The sequence below is a fragment of the Ornithorhynchus anatinus genome, chromosome 12, assembly GCF_004115215.2.
Source record: "Ornithorhynchus anatinus isolate Pmale09 chromosome 12, mOrnAna1.pri.v4, whole genome shotgun sequence".
Lineage (NCBI taxonomy): Eukaryota > Metazoa > Chordata > Mammalia > Monotremata > Ornithorhynchidae > Ornithorhynchus > Ornithorhynchus anatinus.
This window is the reverse complement of record NC_041739.1, coordinates 6003331-6017961: the sequence shown is the minus strand read 5'-3', so window position 1 is coordinate 6017961 and position 14631 is coordinate 6003331. Positions and strand designations below refer to the sequence as shown.

The following is a 14631-nucleotide window of genomic DNA, read 5'->3' as shown; positions in this document are numbered from 1 at the left end:
TGCTCCCTCCCTCTTCCCCCCTTCACCTCCCCTCAGCTACGCGCCCTTTCCCCCTTTTCCCTCTGCTCCTCCCCTCTCCCTTCCCCTCCCCTCAGCACTGTGCTCATTTGTATAGATTTTTATGACCCTATTTATTTTGTTAAGGAGGTGTCCATCCCCTTGATTCTATTTATCGTGATTACGTCGTCTTGTTTTTGTCCGTCCGTCTCCCCCGATTAGACCGTGAGCCCGTCATTGGGCAGAGAACGTCCCTATCCGTTGCCGAATTGTACAGTCCAAGGGTTTAGTACAGAGCTCTGCACATAGTGAGCGCTCAATAAATACTATTGAATGAATGAACCCGAACCCTCGGCCTCCCGTGGCTTGGCTCCCGGCGGTCACACCTGAGCCTACCGTTCCGGAACCAACCGAAAACGAATGGGTCAACAGGTCCCCGGCGTGATTTCACACCGCGTTGCAAAGAAATCACCGTCGCGTCCCGGCGGCGTAGAGACGGGTGAGACTCAGGGGGTAGGAAGTGACCCCGGTGATTTCTCAAACTCGTTCCTCGTCTAGGCGAAGATGTCCCAGGTGAAGCAAGTGGGTCTGTTGGCAGCGGGATGCCAGCCCTGGAACAAAGATGTGTGTGCCGCGAGCGGAGACAGATTTGCCTACTGTGCTACCTTGGCTATTTACATTTACCAGGTAACGAGAGGGACCTGTCATTCGGGATCCCCAACTGGGTGACGTTCAGGGGGTTAAAAGAGCTTCCAGCTGCAAGCTCTTTTCTCGGGAGGCCATCGTTAGGAAGCAATAATAATAATAATGATGATGAGGGTATTTGTTAAGTGCTTACTATGGGCCGAGCACTGTTCTAATCGCTGGATGATCCTCCTCTTTCCATAACTGAATTTGCAAAACCACGTGGGTCTTGTCAGTACACTAGGTTTCTTGTAGCCAGAAATTGTCCGTCCAACAACTCAGGAGGCAGAGTTTAAGACGTCGATGTGAGTGTTTTTCTCATCGTGCCTAGTGGAAAGAGGGTGGGTCTGGGTTCTAATCCCGCTCGGCCAAATTGCCTGCTGGGTGACCGGAGGCTAGATACTGTGCTTCCCTGGGCCTCAATCCCTGTTCTCCCTCCTACTTAAATCATAATAATAATAATTGCATTTGTTAAGTATTTACTATGTTCCAAGCACTGTTATTATTATTATTATTGTATTTATTAAGCACTTACTATGTCCCAAGCACTGTTCTAAGCCCTGGGGTAGATACCACATAATCAGGTTGTCCCATTTGGGCTCACAGTCTCAATATCCATTTTCCAGATGAGGTAACTGAGGCACAGAGAAGTTAATTGGCTTGCCCAAGGTCACACAGGAGACGATCGGTGGAGCCGGGATTAGAGCCCGTGCCCTCTGACTCCCAAACCCGTGCTCTTTCCACTAAGCCGTGCTGCGTCTTAAACTGCGGGCCCCGTGAGGGATGGGGACTGTGTCTGACCTGATCTACCCAGTGCTTAGAAAAGTGTTTGGCACAGGGTAAGCATTGAAGAAATACTATTATGATCATTGTTATTATCTCCTGTTCATTGCATCCATAGATAGAATTAGTCCATCCTTTCACGCCCTAATCTGAACTCAGTGCTTGACACTTAGTGTTCAGTAAAGGCCATCATTCACTAACCCCTTCTACTTCTCATTATTATTATTATTATTATTATTATTATCATTATATTCATAAAGCCCTTACTATGTACCAAGCCCTGTATTAATCACTGGAGTAGATACAAGATAATCGTATTGGATACAGTCCATGTCCTACACGGGGCTCATAGTCTACGGGGAAGGAGAACAGGAATTGAATTCCCATTTTACAGAGGAGGAAACTGAAGCCCAAAGAAGTTAAACAACTTGCCCAAGGCCACAAAGCAGGCAAGCGACAGAAACAGGATTAGAACTCGGGTCTCCCGGCGCCCAGGCCTGCAGTCTTCCCATTAGGCCACACGTCTCGAGAACGTATTTCCCAAAACGTCTCAGTGAGTTCAGTCAGGTGGCTTTTGCCCCTGAGAGGCCAATTTGGGCAGTTTGGGACTCCCGAGTCTCAAATCCTCGGGGAAAGATCCCGGATCGTAATTATTATCCCCCACGTAATGATCCCCCGTGGCTTTCCGAAGGGTTTTTACTGGGAGGGTTCACAGGGAACCCTCAGGGGCCTGAGCGAGCGGGCGGCTCCCCCAGATAAGAAGCGGCGTGGCCTAGCAGATAGTCCAGCCACGTAGGAGACAGAAGGATCTGGGTCTAATCCCAGCTCTGCCACTTGTCAGCTGTGTGACCTTGGGCAAGTCACTTCGCTTCTCTGGGCCTCAGTCCCCCCACCTGGAACACGGGGATGAAGACCGTGAGCTCCATGTGGGCCAGGGACTGTGTCCAACCCGATCAGCCTGGATCCGCCCCGGCGCTCAGTCTGTGCCTGGCACACAGTAAGCGCTTAACCAATAGCACAATCGTTATTATTATCATCACTATTAGTATCGTTATTGTTCTAAGCGCCCCATAGAAATTCTCATCCCGCTAGGAATCAATCAGTCAGTCACTAGTATTCGTTGAGCACTTACTGGGTGCAGGGAATTGAACTAAGCCCTCGGGAGAGTACTACAGCAAAATTGGTAGACACCCGCCCTAGACGACACCCGCCCGCAACGAGATTACGGTCTAGAGGGATGAGATAGACGTTAAAATACATTACAGTCGGGAGAAATAACCGAGTGTAAGGATACTTACAGTCCTCTAGACCGTTAGCCCCTTGTGGACAGGAGACGTGTCTTGGAGATGCGTTCTATCGCACTCTCCGAAGCGCTTGCTACAGCGCGCTGCACACAGTAAGTGTTTGATAAATATACTTGAGTGATGGATTGGAGAAACGGCGCAGTACCTCAAACCTGCCTAGTCAACGTGCTTATCAAACATTCGCAGTCACGACGATAATTCTGTAAACAAAAATCTTCAAATTATTACGACTCTCTGTAGACCACACCCCGCTAGCGACGCACAGATCAAAGAAAACGGTACCCAGAGGGACCGGTGCGTCCGGTTCATTCGTATCCTCCGTGTTTCAGCTGGATCGTCGGTATAATGAATTCAAACTCCGCGCAATCATGTCTGAACACAAGAAGACCATCATGGCAATATCTTGGTGCCCTCACAACCCGGACACCATCGCAAGCGCCGGTGCCGACAACTCAGTCATCGTTTGGAACGTGGCGGAACAGAAAGTGGTGGCGAAACTCGACAATACCAAAGGTATCCCGGCAGCGCGGGTCGATCCGCCCCAGCGAAAAGTCTCCGTCCTATGGGAATGGTGGCCGCGGTGAATTCGGCGGGGGTGGGGGTTAGAAAAAAGTGATTGTTGATCCAATTTGAGTGGGGAGATGGGTTCCATTCCTTGTTCACGGTATCGGTCATAATCGCGGTAGTCATTGAGCCCCCACTTTGTGCCAAGCGCTGTACTAAGCGCAGGGGGAGAGAGAAGATAATCAGGATGGACTCGGAGCCTGTCCCATGGGAGGCTTAAAATCTAAGGGTGAGGAGGATGGGTATCGAGTCGCCATTTTACGGAGGAGGAAACTGAGGCGCGGAGAAGTGACTCGCCCGAGGTCACCCGGCCGGAGGGAGGCACGGAATTATATGGTGATGGGCAAAATAACGAGCTGAATAAAAACACGCTTAAATAGTCAAGGATTTAAATCGATCCGTAGGAAATTGTTACGGGTGGTGGTGAGAGCCCAGGCTCATTACGGGCAGGGAACGTGTCCGCCGATTCTGTTGGGTTGGACTCTCCCAAGCGCTTAGGGCCGTGTTCTGCACGTAGTAAGCGCACACCAAATACCACCGATTGAGGGATTGTAGCAGGCGAGGCACACAGAGGCTCCTGATCTGGAGCGAAATTGCTCACCGGCTGTCCCTCGAGAGAACCTTCTCGAACCCCGGGTGAGAACTGACTTTTCCTCCGCGGCCCCCGGGGGAGGAGCCAGAGAATCCGCCTGGAATCCATCTAGACGGTAAACTCGTTGTGGGCAGGGAACGGGTCTGTTGCTATATTGTACACTACCAAGCACTTATTACGACGTGTTGCATCTAGCGGGTGTTCAGTAATTTATTCGGTCGTATTTACTGAGCGCCCCCGCAATCCCCTGCTCCGTGTGGCAGAGACCAGGGCCGACCCGAGGAATGCCTCCATTAGCGTTATGACGTTGCAGGTGTTTAGTTCCCAAACCCTCAGATCCCGGGCTGGGGAGTCAGAGGTCGTGGGTTCTAATCCCGGCTCCACCGCTTATCAGTCGTGTGACTTTGGGCCGGTCATTTAACTACTCTGTGCGTCAGTTACCTCGTCTGTAAAATGGGGTTTAAGACTGTGAGCCCCACGTGGGGCAACCTGATTACCTTATAGATACCCCAGCGCTTAGAACGGTGCTTGGCACATGGTAAGCACTTAACAAATACCATCATTATTAATTATTATTATTATTCATTCATTCATTCAATAGTATTTACTGAACACTTACTATGTGCAGAGCACTGTACTAAGCGCTTGGAATGTACAGTTCGGCAACAGATCGAGACAATCCCTGCCCAGTGACGGGCTTACTCCATGCCCTGCCCCTCCAGCCCGGGCAAAGACCAGGCCGTCCCTGACTGGGAGTGTCGCTTAGTGGCTAGAGCCTGGGCCTGGGAGTCAGAAGGACCTGGGTTCGAATCCCGGCTCCACCACTTATTCGCTGGGCGACCTCGGGCAAGTCACTTCACTTCTCTGGGCCTCAGTTCCCTCATCTGTCAAATGGAGATCGAGACTGTGAGCCCCACGTGGGACAGGGACCGTGTCCAACCCGATGAGCTTGTGCCTACCACAGCGCTTAGAGCAGTGCTTGACACACAGTAAGCGCTTAACAAATTTTCCTCATCTCCCTCTCCCTTCTGCGTTGCCCTGACTTGCTCCCTTGGCTCTTCTCCTTCCCCGCCCCACGGCCTTTATGGACATATCTGTCATTTTTATTTATTTGTATTGTTGTCTGTCTCCCCGGCTCTAGACTGTGAGCGCGTTGTGGGTGGGGAATGTCACCATTTATGGTTGTATCGTCCTTTCCCAAGCGCTTAGTACGGCGCTCTGCACACAGTAAGCGCTTAATAAACACGATCGGATGAATGAACGAACAAATAATTATTATTTTGACAACGAGGAGAGCGTCCCAGCGTGTTCAACCCCGAAACCGCCCCGGCCCGCCCCACCGCGTTCGCCACCGTGATTGTCGTCGTCGTGCGACGGCGCGTTCTCTGACGGGAGTGCCTTGGCTGTGTCCCAGGAGTGCCCGCGTCCCTCGGCTGGTGCTGGAACGTCGACGACGCCGTGGCCTTCGCCTCTCCGCGAGGCCCGCTCTACGTCTGGACAGTCTCGGGGCCGGACGGCGGGACGGCGGCGGTCCACAGAGAAGCCCACGGCTTCCTGGCCGACATCTGTCTCTTCCGGTGGCATCCCAGGAAGAGAGGGAAAGTGGTGTTCGGTCACACGGACGGAAGCCTCTCCATTTTCCAGCCAGGTAAAAGCAGAGGTAGCAAAGGAAAGGAAACGAGGAGCCGGGGAAGCAGCCTGGGACCCGGAGTCCGAGGAGCTGGGTTCTGATCCCGGCTCCGCCACTCGTCTGCTCTGTGAGCTTGGGCCACGACTTCACTTTCCTCGTCTGTAAAACGGGGATGGAGACTGTGAACTCCAGGTGGGACAGGGACCGTGTCCAACCCAACTATCTCGTGTTTCCCCCCAGCGCTTTGTTCGGCGCCTGGCACCTAGTAAGCGCTTAACAAATACCACAACAAATCGGAGATTTCATACACCTTGGTTTTGCAGCCTAAAATGAGGCTGTGGTCTCTTGGACAACCAGCTCTGATGTTCCTCTTCCTGCTCAGGAATACACGATTCAGGCCAATTCTTGAAATTAGCCAGCAGATCTCCTATTTTATAATCATGGGAGTGGAGAAGATCCCTTTTAAAAATGGTATTTGTTAAGTACTAGCTATGTGGCAGGCACTGAGCTGAGCACTGACTCAGATACAAGTCAATCGGGTTGGCTGCAGTCTATAGCTCACCAACTCCGACTCCGTCGCTCATCGCCCTGTGACTTTGGGCAAGTCACTTAACTTCTCTGTGCCTCAGTTCCTCATCTGTAAAATGGGGATGAAGACTGGGAGCCCCACGTGGGACAACCTGATCACCCTGTATCCCCCTCAGCGCTTAGAACAGTGCTTTGCACGTAGTAAGCGCTTAACAAATGCCATCATTATTATATGGCTCACAGTCTTAACCCCCGCTTTACAGATGTAGCAACGGAGAAGTGAAGTGACTTTCCCAGGGACACACACACAGCAGACAAGTGGCAGAGCTGGGATTATTATTATTAATGATAATGATAATAATGGTACTCGTTAAGTGCCTACTATGTGCCAAGAACTGTTCTTTGTGCCAAGCCCTGTTCCGAGTGCTGGGGTAGATACAAGTCATTCAGCGCTGAGAAGCAGCGTGGCTCAGTGGAAAGAGCCCGGGCTTGGGAGTCAGAGGTCATGAGTTCGAATCCCAACTCTGCCACTTGTCAGCTGTGTGACTGTGGGCAAGTCACTTCACTCCTCCGGGTCTCAGTTCCCTCATCTGTAATATGGGGATTAAGACTGTGAGCCTCATGTGGGACAACCTAATCACCTTGTATCTACCCCAGCGCTTAGAACAGTGCTCTGCACATAGTAAGCGCTTAACAAGACAGTCCCTGGCCCACATGGGGCTCACACTCATAATTCCCATTTTACAGCTGAGGAAACTGAGGCACAAAGAAGAGAAGTGACTTGCTCAAGGTCACACAACAGACAAGGGACGGAGCTGGGATTAGAACCCAGAACCTTCCGACTCCCAGGCCCGTGCTTTATCCACTAGGCCATGCTGCTTCAGTGGTGGTTTACACACAGTAAGCTAAACGCTCACTAAATACAGCTGATGGATCGAGTGAGGGGATGGGGCCGCGATTAGGAGCCAGGACTCCTGGCTCCCGGCGTCTTTGCTCTTTCCACTAGGACTCTTCTGCTTCTCACCTGATCGCTGGATCAGGGGGAAGAGTATTCATTCATTCATTCAATAGTATTTATTGAGCGCTTACTATGTGCAGAGCACTGTACTAAGCGCTTGGAATGGACAAATCAGTAACAGCTAGAGACGGTCCCTGCCCTTTGACGGGCCTACGGTCTAATCGGGGGAGACGGACAGACGAGAACAATGGCAATAAATAGAATCAAGAGCATTAAATAGAATCGAGAGCAATAAATAGAATCGAGAGCAATAAATAGAATCAAGAGTACCAGGGAATGGATTGTCATTTATTTATCCCACGTCCTGTTCTCGCCGCAAAGAATATATGGGCCGTGAGGTGAAACTTACTAAAATTAAGAGGATCCCGTGAGCGGCCGGATGCTGTCGTCCGAGGCTGACACAGCTGGTCCATCGGGCTAATATTCTAATGCGATCGTGTTTCAACGGTGAGCGTTTTGTCCCGGCGAGTTCCTTCTCTATTTTTCAGAGCCATTACGGCCTCCACAGAGAGCCGATTTCCGTAGCGAAAGTCCGGTTACATTAATATCTCCCATCTGGGACCAAGCTTTGGGTGTCAGAAGGCTCTGAGACACAGAGTCGTAAACATGCATCAGTCTCAGTGAAACGGTCGTGAAATCTGGCCTTTCGAGACCAAAGATAGCACGATAGAAGTCCTTGACTTGGAGACGGCTCTGCCGAAGCTCATTCAGAGTGTGTTTTCCTCAGAGAAAGAGCCCCTCTGCTCGTAGTAAACGGGCTGATGTAAAATTAGAAAAGGTAATATGAGTTCATTCGCGAAGGCTTTGAAGACTAGCAATCCAATCACACTGGCGTATTAGTCGAATGAGGCCTCTGTGACCCATATTTGTTTCAGAGTCCATTTGGGTCCTGCATTCCCCCTCTCTTTGGCCTGTTCCACCTTCTGCTTCAGTTATTCTTTGGTGTCAGAGTAGGGCGTAGGATTTATTTGCAAAAATCTCTACCTTCCTGGACGGTCATTAAACGGAACTGTTCCGAGCTATTCGTAGGATGATATACAGTTGTAATGATATACTTTGAGTGCCTTCTAAATACCACGGAAGCAGTGCTGCCTAGTGGACGGAGCCCAGACCCGGGAGTCAGAGGACCTGGGTTCTAATCCCGGATCGGCCGCATGCCTGCCATGTGACCTTGGGCAAATCACTTCACTTCTTAGTGCCTCAGTTACCTCATCTGTAAAATGGGGATTAGATCCTAGTCCTCCGTACTTAAAGTGCGAGCCCCATGTGGGACAGGGACTGCGTCCAACCTGATTAACCTCTATCTACCCCAGTGCTTAGAAGAGTGCTGGGCACAGAGTAAGCGCTTAAGAACAGGCCTGGGAGTCGGGAAGTCACGGGTTCTTGTCCTGGATCCGCCACTTGTCTGCTGTGTGACCCTGGGCGAGTCACTTCACTTCTCTGTGCCTCTTCTGGAAAATGGCGATTGAGACTGTGAGCCCATGCGGGCCAGGGACTGTATCCAACCTGATTTCCTTTTATCCATCCCAGTGCTTAGTACAGTGCCTTGCTCATAGCAAGGCATTTAACAATTGCCATCAATATAATTATCATTATTATTATTGTTATGTGTCTGTTTATTGTTATACTTTGCTGTTACGTCCCAACAGAGCTAATTAGGGAGAAGGGTGTTCGTGACTCAGCTTTATCCACAGAATAAACCATGAGATTCGGTATCACCGAAAGAAAACGTTTACTAACATACAGGAAAAGCATTCCTTGTAAAGGATCCTGTTTCTGTTAAACCCTCAACCCAGGGGCTCGGGGAATCTCGTTCCGCAGGATGATCAATCCCATTGGATGTTTAGGCCCTTAATGGGCCGGACCAGCACGGGCGACCCCAGGCCAAGCGCGAATAGTAATAATAAAGGTACTTCTTAAGCGCTTACTATGGGCTTTGGAGTCAGGGCTCATGAGTTCGAATCCCAGCTCTGCCACTTGTCGGCTGTGTGACTGTGGGCAAGTCACTTAACTTCTCTGTGCCTCAGTTCCCTCATCTGTAAAATGGGGATTAAGACTGTGAGCCCCACGTGGGACAACCTGATTCCCCTATGTCTACCCCAGCGCTTAGAACAGTGCTCGGCACATAGTAAGCGCTTAACAAATACCAACATTATTATTATTATTACCAAGCACTGTTCTAAGTACGGGGATAGATACAAGGTAATCTGGTTGTCCCCCGTGGGGCTCACAGTCATAATCCCCATTTTATGGATGAGGTAACTGAGGCACAGAGAAGTGAAGTGGCTTGCTCAAGGTCACACAGCAGAAAGGTGGAGGAGCCGGGATTAGAACCCAAGTCCTCCGACTCCTAACCCCGTGCTCCTAAACCACGCTGCTCGTCCCGGGCCGTCCCTGCCCTCCCTTTGGGGGACAGCGGGTGGACGTTCCCCTGGGGACGTCCTCTCTGCCCGGGCTGTCTCGGTCGTCGTTTAGGAGAACGATAAGCAACCGAGACCGGTACTTCCCTCCGGTATTTACTCTGTGCTAGTCGCCCTTTAGACCGAGCTTCTTCTGCCCAGTGGCCCTCGTCTCCCCATTACAGTCCCGTCGTCTTCTGCTCTGAGAAGACATCTGTCCCGGACGCCTGACGACCAGTCCTCGTTTAGGGCTTCGTTTGGAGCCCATCCGTCTGGCTCACCTGCGGACCCGGGAAGCGATGGGCCAGAGGGCATTGCATTTAAACCGGTGTTTTGGGCCAAACTCAAACGGCGCGCTTCATGTCCTCTCCCGAGCGCTCAGTCCAGTGCTCTGCACACAGTAAGCGCTCAATAAATATGAGCGAATGAATGAATGAATGAGAAGCAGCATGGCGTAGTAGATGGAGCACAGGCCCCGGAGTCAGAAAGTCGTGGGTTCTAGTCCCAGCTCCGCCGCTTGTCCGCTGCGTGATCGGGGCCAGGTCACTTTGCTCCTCTGGGCCTCGGTTACCTCATCTCGAAAGTGAGAATTGAGTCGGTGACCCCCACGTGCTTAGAGAAGCAGCGTGGCTCAGTGGAAGGAGTATGGGCTTGGGATTCAGAGGCCATGAGTTCGAATCCCGGCTCTGCCACTTGTCAGCTGTGCGACTGTGGGCAAGTCACTTACCTTCTCTGTGCCTCAGTGACCTCATCTGTAAAATGGGGATGAAGACGGTGCGCCTCACGTGGGGCCACCTGATTACCGTGTATCTCCCCCAGCGCTTAGAACAGCGCTTAACAAATACCAACATCATTATTATTACCTGGGACAGGGACTGCGTCCACCTCGATTTGCTTGTACCCACCCGCAGTGCTCAGTACAGTGCCTGGCACAGAGTTTGCGCTTAACAAATATCGTTATCGTCATTATTATTATTATCATTCCCCTTTCCGGTAGGCTCCAAGAGTCAGAAGCACGTCCTGAGGCCGGAGTCTCTGGAAGGGACGGACGAGGAGGACCCGGTGACGGCGCTGGAGTGGGACCCGCTGTCCACGGACTACCTGCTGGTGGCCAACCTGCACCACGCCCTCCGCCTGCTCGACTCCTCCTCGCTGTCCTGCATCACCACCTTCCGCTTCCCCGGCGCCGCCTCCGCCGCGGCCGCCGCCTCCTCGGTGCAGTGCCTGGCCTGGGTCCCCAGCGCTCCCGGGATGTTCATCACCGGAGGTCAGACCCTCCCCCCCGCCCCCGCCGTACGCGACCGAAACCCGTCTGCTGCGGGACCTTGGGCAAGTCGCTTCACTTCTCTGTACCTCGGTTACCTCATCTGGAAAACGGGGATCGACACCGTGAGCCCCACGTGGAGTCCGATCTGCTGTATCCAACCCAGGGCTTGGTACATAGTAAGCGCTTAACAGATGCCACGATTATCACTATCGTTATTATAATCATGACGTCTATGTAGTGCTTACTCTGTGCCAGACATTGTACTAAGCGCTGGGGTAGATACAAGCAAATCGAGTTGGACACGGTCCCCGTCTCACGTGGGGCTCACAGTCTCAATCCCCATTTTCCAGATGAGGGAACTGAGGCATAGAGAAGTGAAGTGATTTGCCCAAGGTCCCAGCAAAATGGCAGAGCTGGGATTAGAACCCATGACCTGTTGACTCCCAGGCCCGAGCTCCATCCACTAATAATAATGATAATTATGACATCTGTTAAGTGCTTACTATGTGCCGGGTACCGTACTAGATGCTGGGGTGGATACGTGCAAAATGAGTTGGACATTGGCCCTGTCCCACGTGGGGCTCCCAGGCTTAATCTCCCCCCCTTTACGGAAGTGAAAACCGAGGCCCAGAGAAATTGTCAGTCAGTCGTATTTATTGAGCGCTTACTGTGGGCAGACCACTGTACTAACCGCTTGGAAAGTACAATTAGGCAACAGATAGAGACAATCCCTACCCAGCGATGGGCTTCCAGTCTAGACTATAGCATCTAGTGCACTCGCCGTAGCATTTTAGTACAGAGCTCTGCACATGAGGCACCCGATAGATATCGCTGATGCAAAGAGGAGTGGGGCTAAAGAGAAGCGGTGTGGCTTAGTGGATAACGCATGGGCCTGGGAGTCAGAAGGTCCTGGGTTCTAAACCCAGCTCTGCCACATGTCCGTTGTATGACCTTGGACAAGTCACTTCACTTCTCTGGGCTTCAGTTCCCTCATCTGTAAAATGGGGATTGAGACTGTGAGCCCCACATGGGAGAGGGACAGTGTCCATCTTGACTTGGTGTCCTTGTTTTCACCCCAGTGCCTGGCCCATCGTAAGCGCTTAACGAACACCATCATCATTATTATCACTACTATTATTTGCTTTTGTTTTACTCTCCCAAGTATTTAGTACGGGGCTCCCTGCACACAGTAGGAAATCATCAATCAGTGGCATTTGTTGAGCGCTTACCAAGGGAAGAGCTCCTGGAAGAGTCCCATACGAAAGCCGGTAGACACGTGCCCGGTTTACACCGAGTTTATAATCTAGAGGTTGTCTAGGTGGTCAGTAAATAACGGTGATGATGATGATGATAAAGAGAGAAACCTTTCCAATCTTCCCAGATTCCCAGGTTGGCGTGTTGAGAATGTGGAATGTCTCAAGGACAACCCCCATAGACAACTTTAAACTGAAGAAAACAGGGTTTCATGGTTTACATGTACTGAATTCTCCTCCGAGGAAAAAATGTAAGTCCGTTTTTCTTCCACTTTTACGTAGTTCCTATGAGTGGTGTGGCAGGTGTCAAGTGTTCATGAAGGGCCGAAGTTTTAATTACTTGTCCCTAGGATGAGACTCTAGTTCCACCCTAGGCATCTGCATACGTCAAGATGTCATTTGAACATCCAGTGATTTGTTGAGCCCTTTCCTCGGGAAACATTCGCCCTCCTGTCCGTTCCGTCCTTGTCCTTCCTCCTGCTTCCAGGGTCGGTTAGCCAATTTCCTCTGCCCACCCTCACTAGGCTGTAAGCTTCTTGAGGTCGGGGAATCGATGTCTCGCTGCCGTTGACCTCTCCCAAATGCTTAGTCCCATGTTGGATTAGCATCATGGCGTTAAGCGGAGAGCCCGGTCGTGGGTTCTAATGCCGGCTCCACCACTCTTCTGCTCTGCAACCTTGGGGAAGTCAGTTCACCTCTCTGGGCCTCAGTTACTTCATCAGTGAAAAAGGGGGATTAAAACTGTGAGCCCCATGTGGGAAACAGGGTCTGTGTCCAACCTGGTTAGCTGGTATCTACCCCAGCGCTTAGAACAGTGCTTGGCACATAGTAAGCATTTACTGAATATCGTTATTATTATGATGTTGATGATGTGACCCAGTAGGTGCTCAGTACAGACAGCTGATTGACGGATTGATGGGACGGGCATTTATTTGAAGCGGCTAGCCCGGTCAGGGGGAGGGAGAGTGACCTAATGGAAAGAGCACGAACCTGGGAGTCAGAGGATCTGGGTTCTAATCCCGGCTCTGTCCTCCTACCGGCTGTGTGACCTTGGGCAAGTCACTTCATTTCTCTGTGCCTCAGTTCCCTCTCTCATCAGCACAACGGAGATTGAACACCTATTCTCCCTCCAACTTAGAGTATGAGCCCCAAGTGGGACCTGGTCTATCATCCCCAGCGCTTAATACCGTGCGGGGCACATAGTAAGTGCTTGCCAAGTACCCCTATCGTCAATAATGTTATTATTAATTTACTCGCCTGTTACGGGCTGCACACAAACACCTGCCAGCTGTTAGACTGAAGATGAGGCGGGCCGACGGATCGAAGAGGCAGAAGCAAGTGAGCCGCAGCTCATGACTGGCTGCCAGACTGCTGGGGGGGAGTCAGAAAACCAGGACCACCAGTGCGGGCCGGAGGTCCCAGAGCGCGCTGGGTACGGCGTCAGTCAGGGCACAGGCTACGGCTGTTGGCCGGTGGGGATATTGCGTTTTACCACCCACGTTGGTGACTTAAATAAAGCAGGCTGAAAGGTGGCAGTGTGGGAGAGAAGCCTGATTCTTCAACCCTTTTTTTCCAGGCGTGGAACACAGGTAAGGTTTTCCTCCCAATTGTGTTGCACAGATCAGACGGGTGCAGTGTCACCTTAAGAGTAATGACAGTCTTACTGCCTGGTGCCTGGTGGGTAGGACACCAGTCTTAAGTGGGCAAGAAAGTGTCTTATCCTGGGCTGGGGGCCAGAGGGAAAAAGCCCGAGGAATTCTGGCTCTAAAGCCACCCAAGAGAATCCCAGAGCAGGGCGATACCAAAGCGTTCAATACGATTCCAAAGAGCCTGGGGCTGGGTGACCTTGGGCAAGTCATTTAGCTTCTCCGGGCCACTTTCCCCATCCTTAAAATGGGGTTAAGATGGACAGTGAGCCCCATGTCGACCGGGGACTCTCTCCGATCTCACAGCTTCGAAACCACCCGAACGCTTAGCGTATTGAAAATCCTTAATATGTACCCCTATTATTAAAGACGGTGTTATCAAAGATCCTGAAGGAAGCAGGGTGAAGCGAACTGGCAGTAATAGTAGTCAAGAGTCCACACCTCATCCCGGGGAATAGTATCCCACCAAGATAAAAGTCCTCTATAACTTATTTTTAATGTAACCCCGTCCCCGTCCCTCTGCCGACTTGTGATTATACCTCGGTTTTGTATCGTCTGCTTTTATTCCCCAAGCACTCTCCCGTTCATCCCCTCATTTTTGCGCTCACGACAACCCTGCGGGGGCGAGTAGTAAAGCAGATCCGATTACCCCCGTTTTGCAGATGAGGAAGCTGAGGAACAGAGAGGTAAAGTGGCTCACCCACGGTCACACAGCAGGGAGGTGGCAGAGCCGGGACTCAAACATGGCTCTGGCTGCCAGACTGGACTTCTTCTACTGCACCATCCCGGCTCTGCCACTTGTCAGCTGCGTGACTGTGGGCAAGTCACTTAACTCCTCTGTGCCTCAGTTACCGCATCTGGAAAATGGGGATTAAGGCTGTGAGCCCCACGTGGGACAACCTGATTCCCCTGTGTCTACCCCAGCGCTTAGAACAGTGCTCGGCACATAGTAAGCGCTTAACAAAT

At 51.5% G+C, this 14631-nt stretch overlaps 1 protein-coding gene across 3 annotated transcripts in view; it reads left to right on the top strand.

Annotated features, from left to right (window-relative positions):
• WDR17 (WD repeat domain 17) overlaps nt 1-14631 on the top strand; it is a 73989-nt gene that overhangs the window by 5891 nt on the left and 53467 nt on the right. For all 3 annotated transcript variants that reach the window (XR_003763432.2, XM_029077097.2, XM_029077100.2), the window contains exons 2-6: nt 556-684; nt 3098-3281; nt 5339-5572; nt 10497-10766; nt 12148-12270. Coding sequence is in view for 2 of the 3 variants with exons in the window: in XM_029077097.2 (XP_028932930.1) it covers nt 556-684; nt 3098-3281; nt 5339-5572; nt 10497-10766; nt 12148-12270 (940 nt within the window). In the remaining variant the exon portion in view is untranslated. The remainder of the gene's footprint in view (nt 1-555; nt 685-3097; nt 3282-5338; nt 5573-10496; nt 10767-12147; nt 12271-14631) is intronic.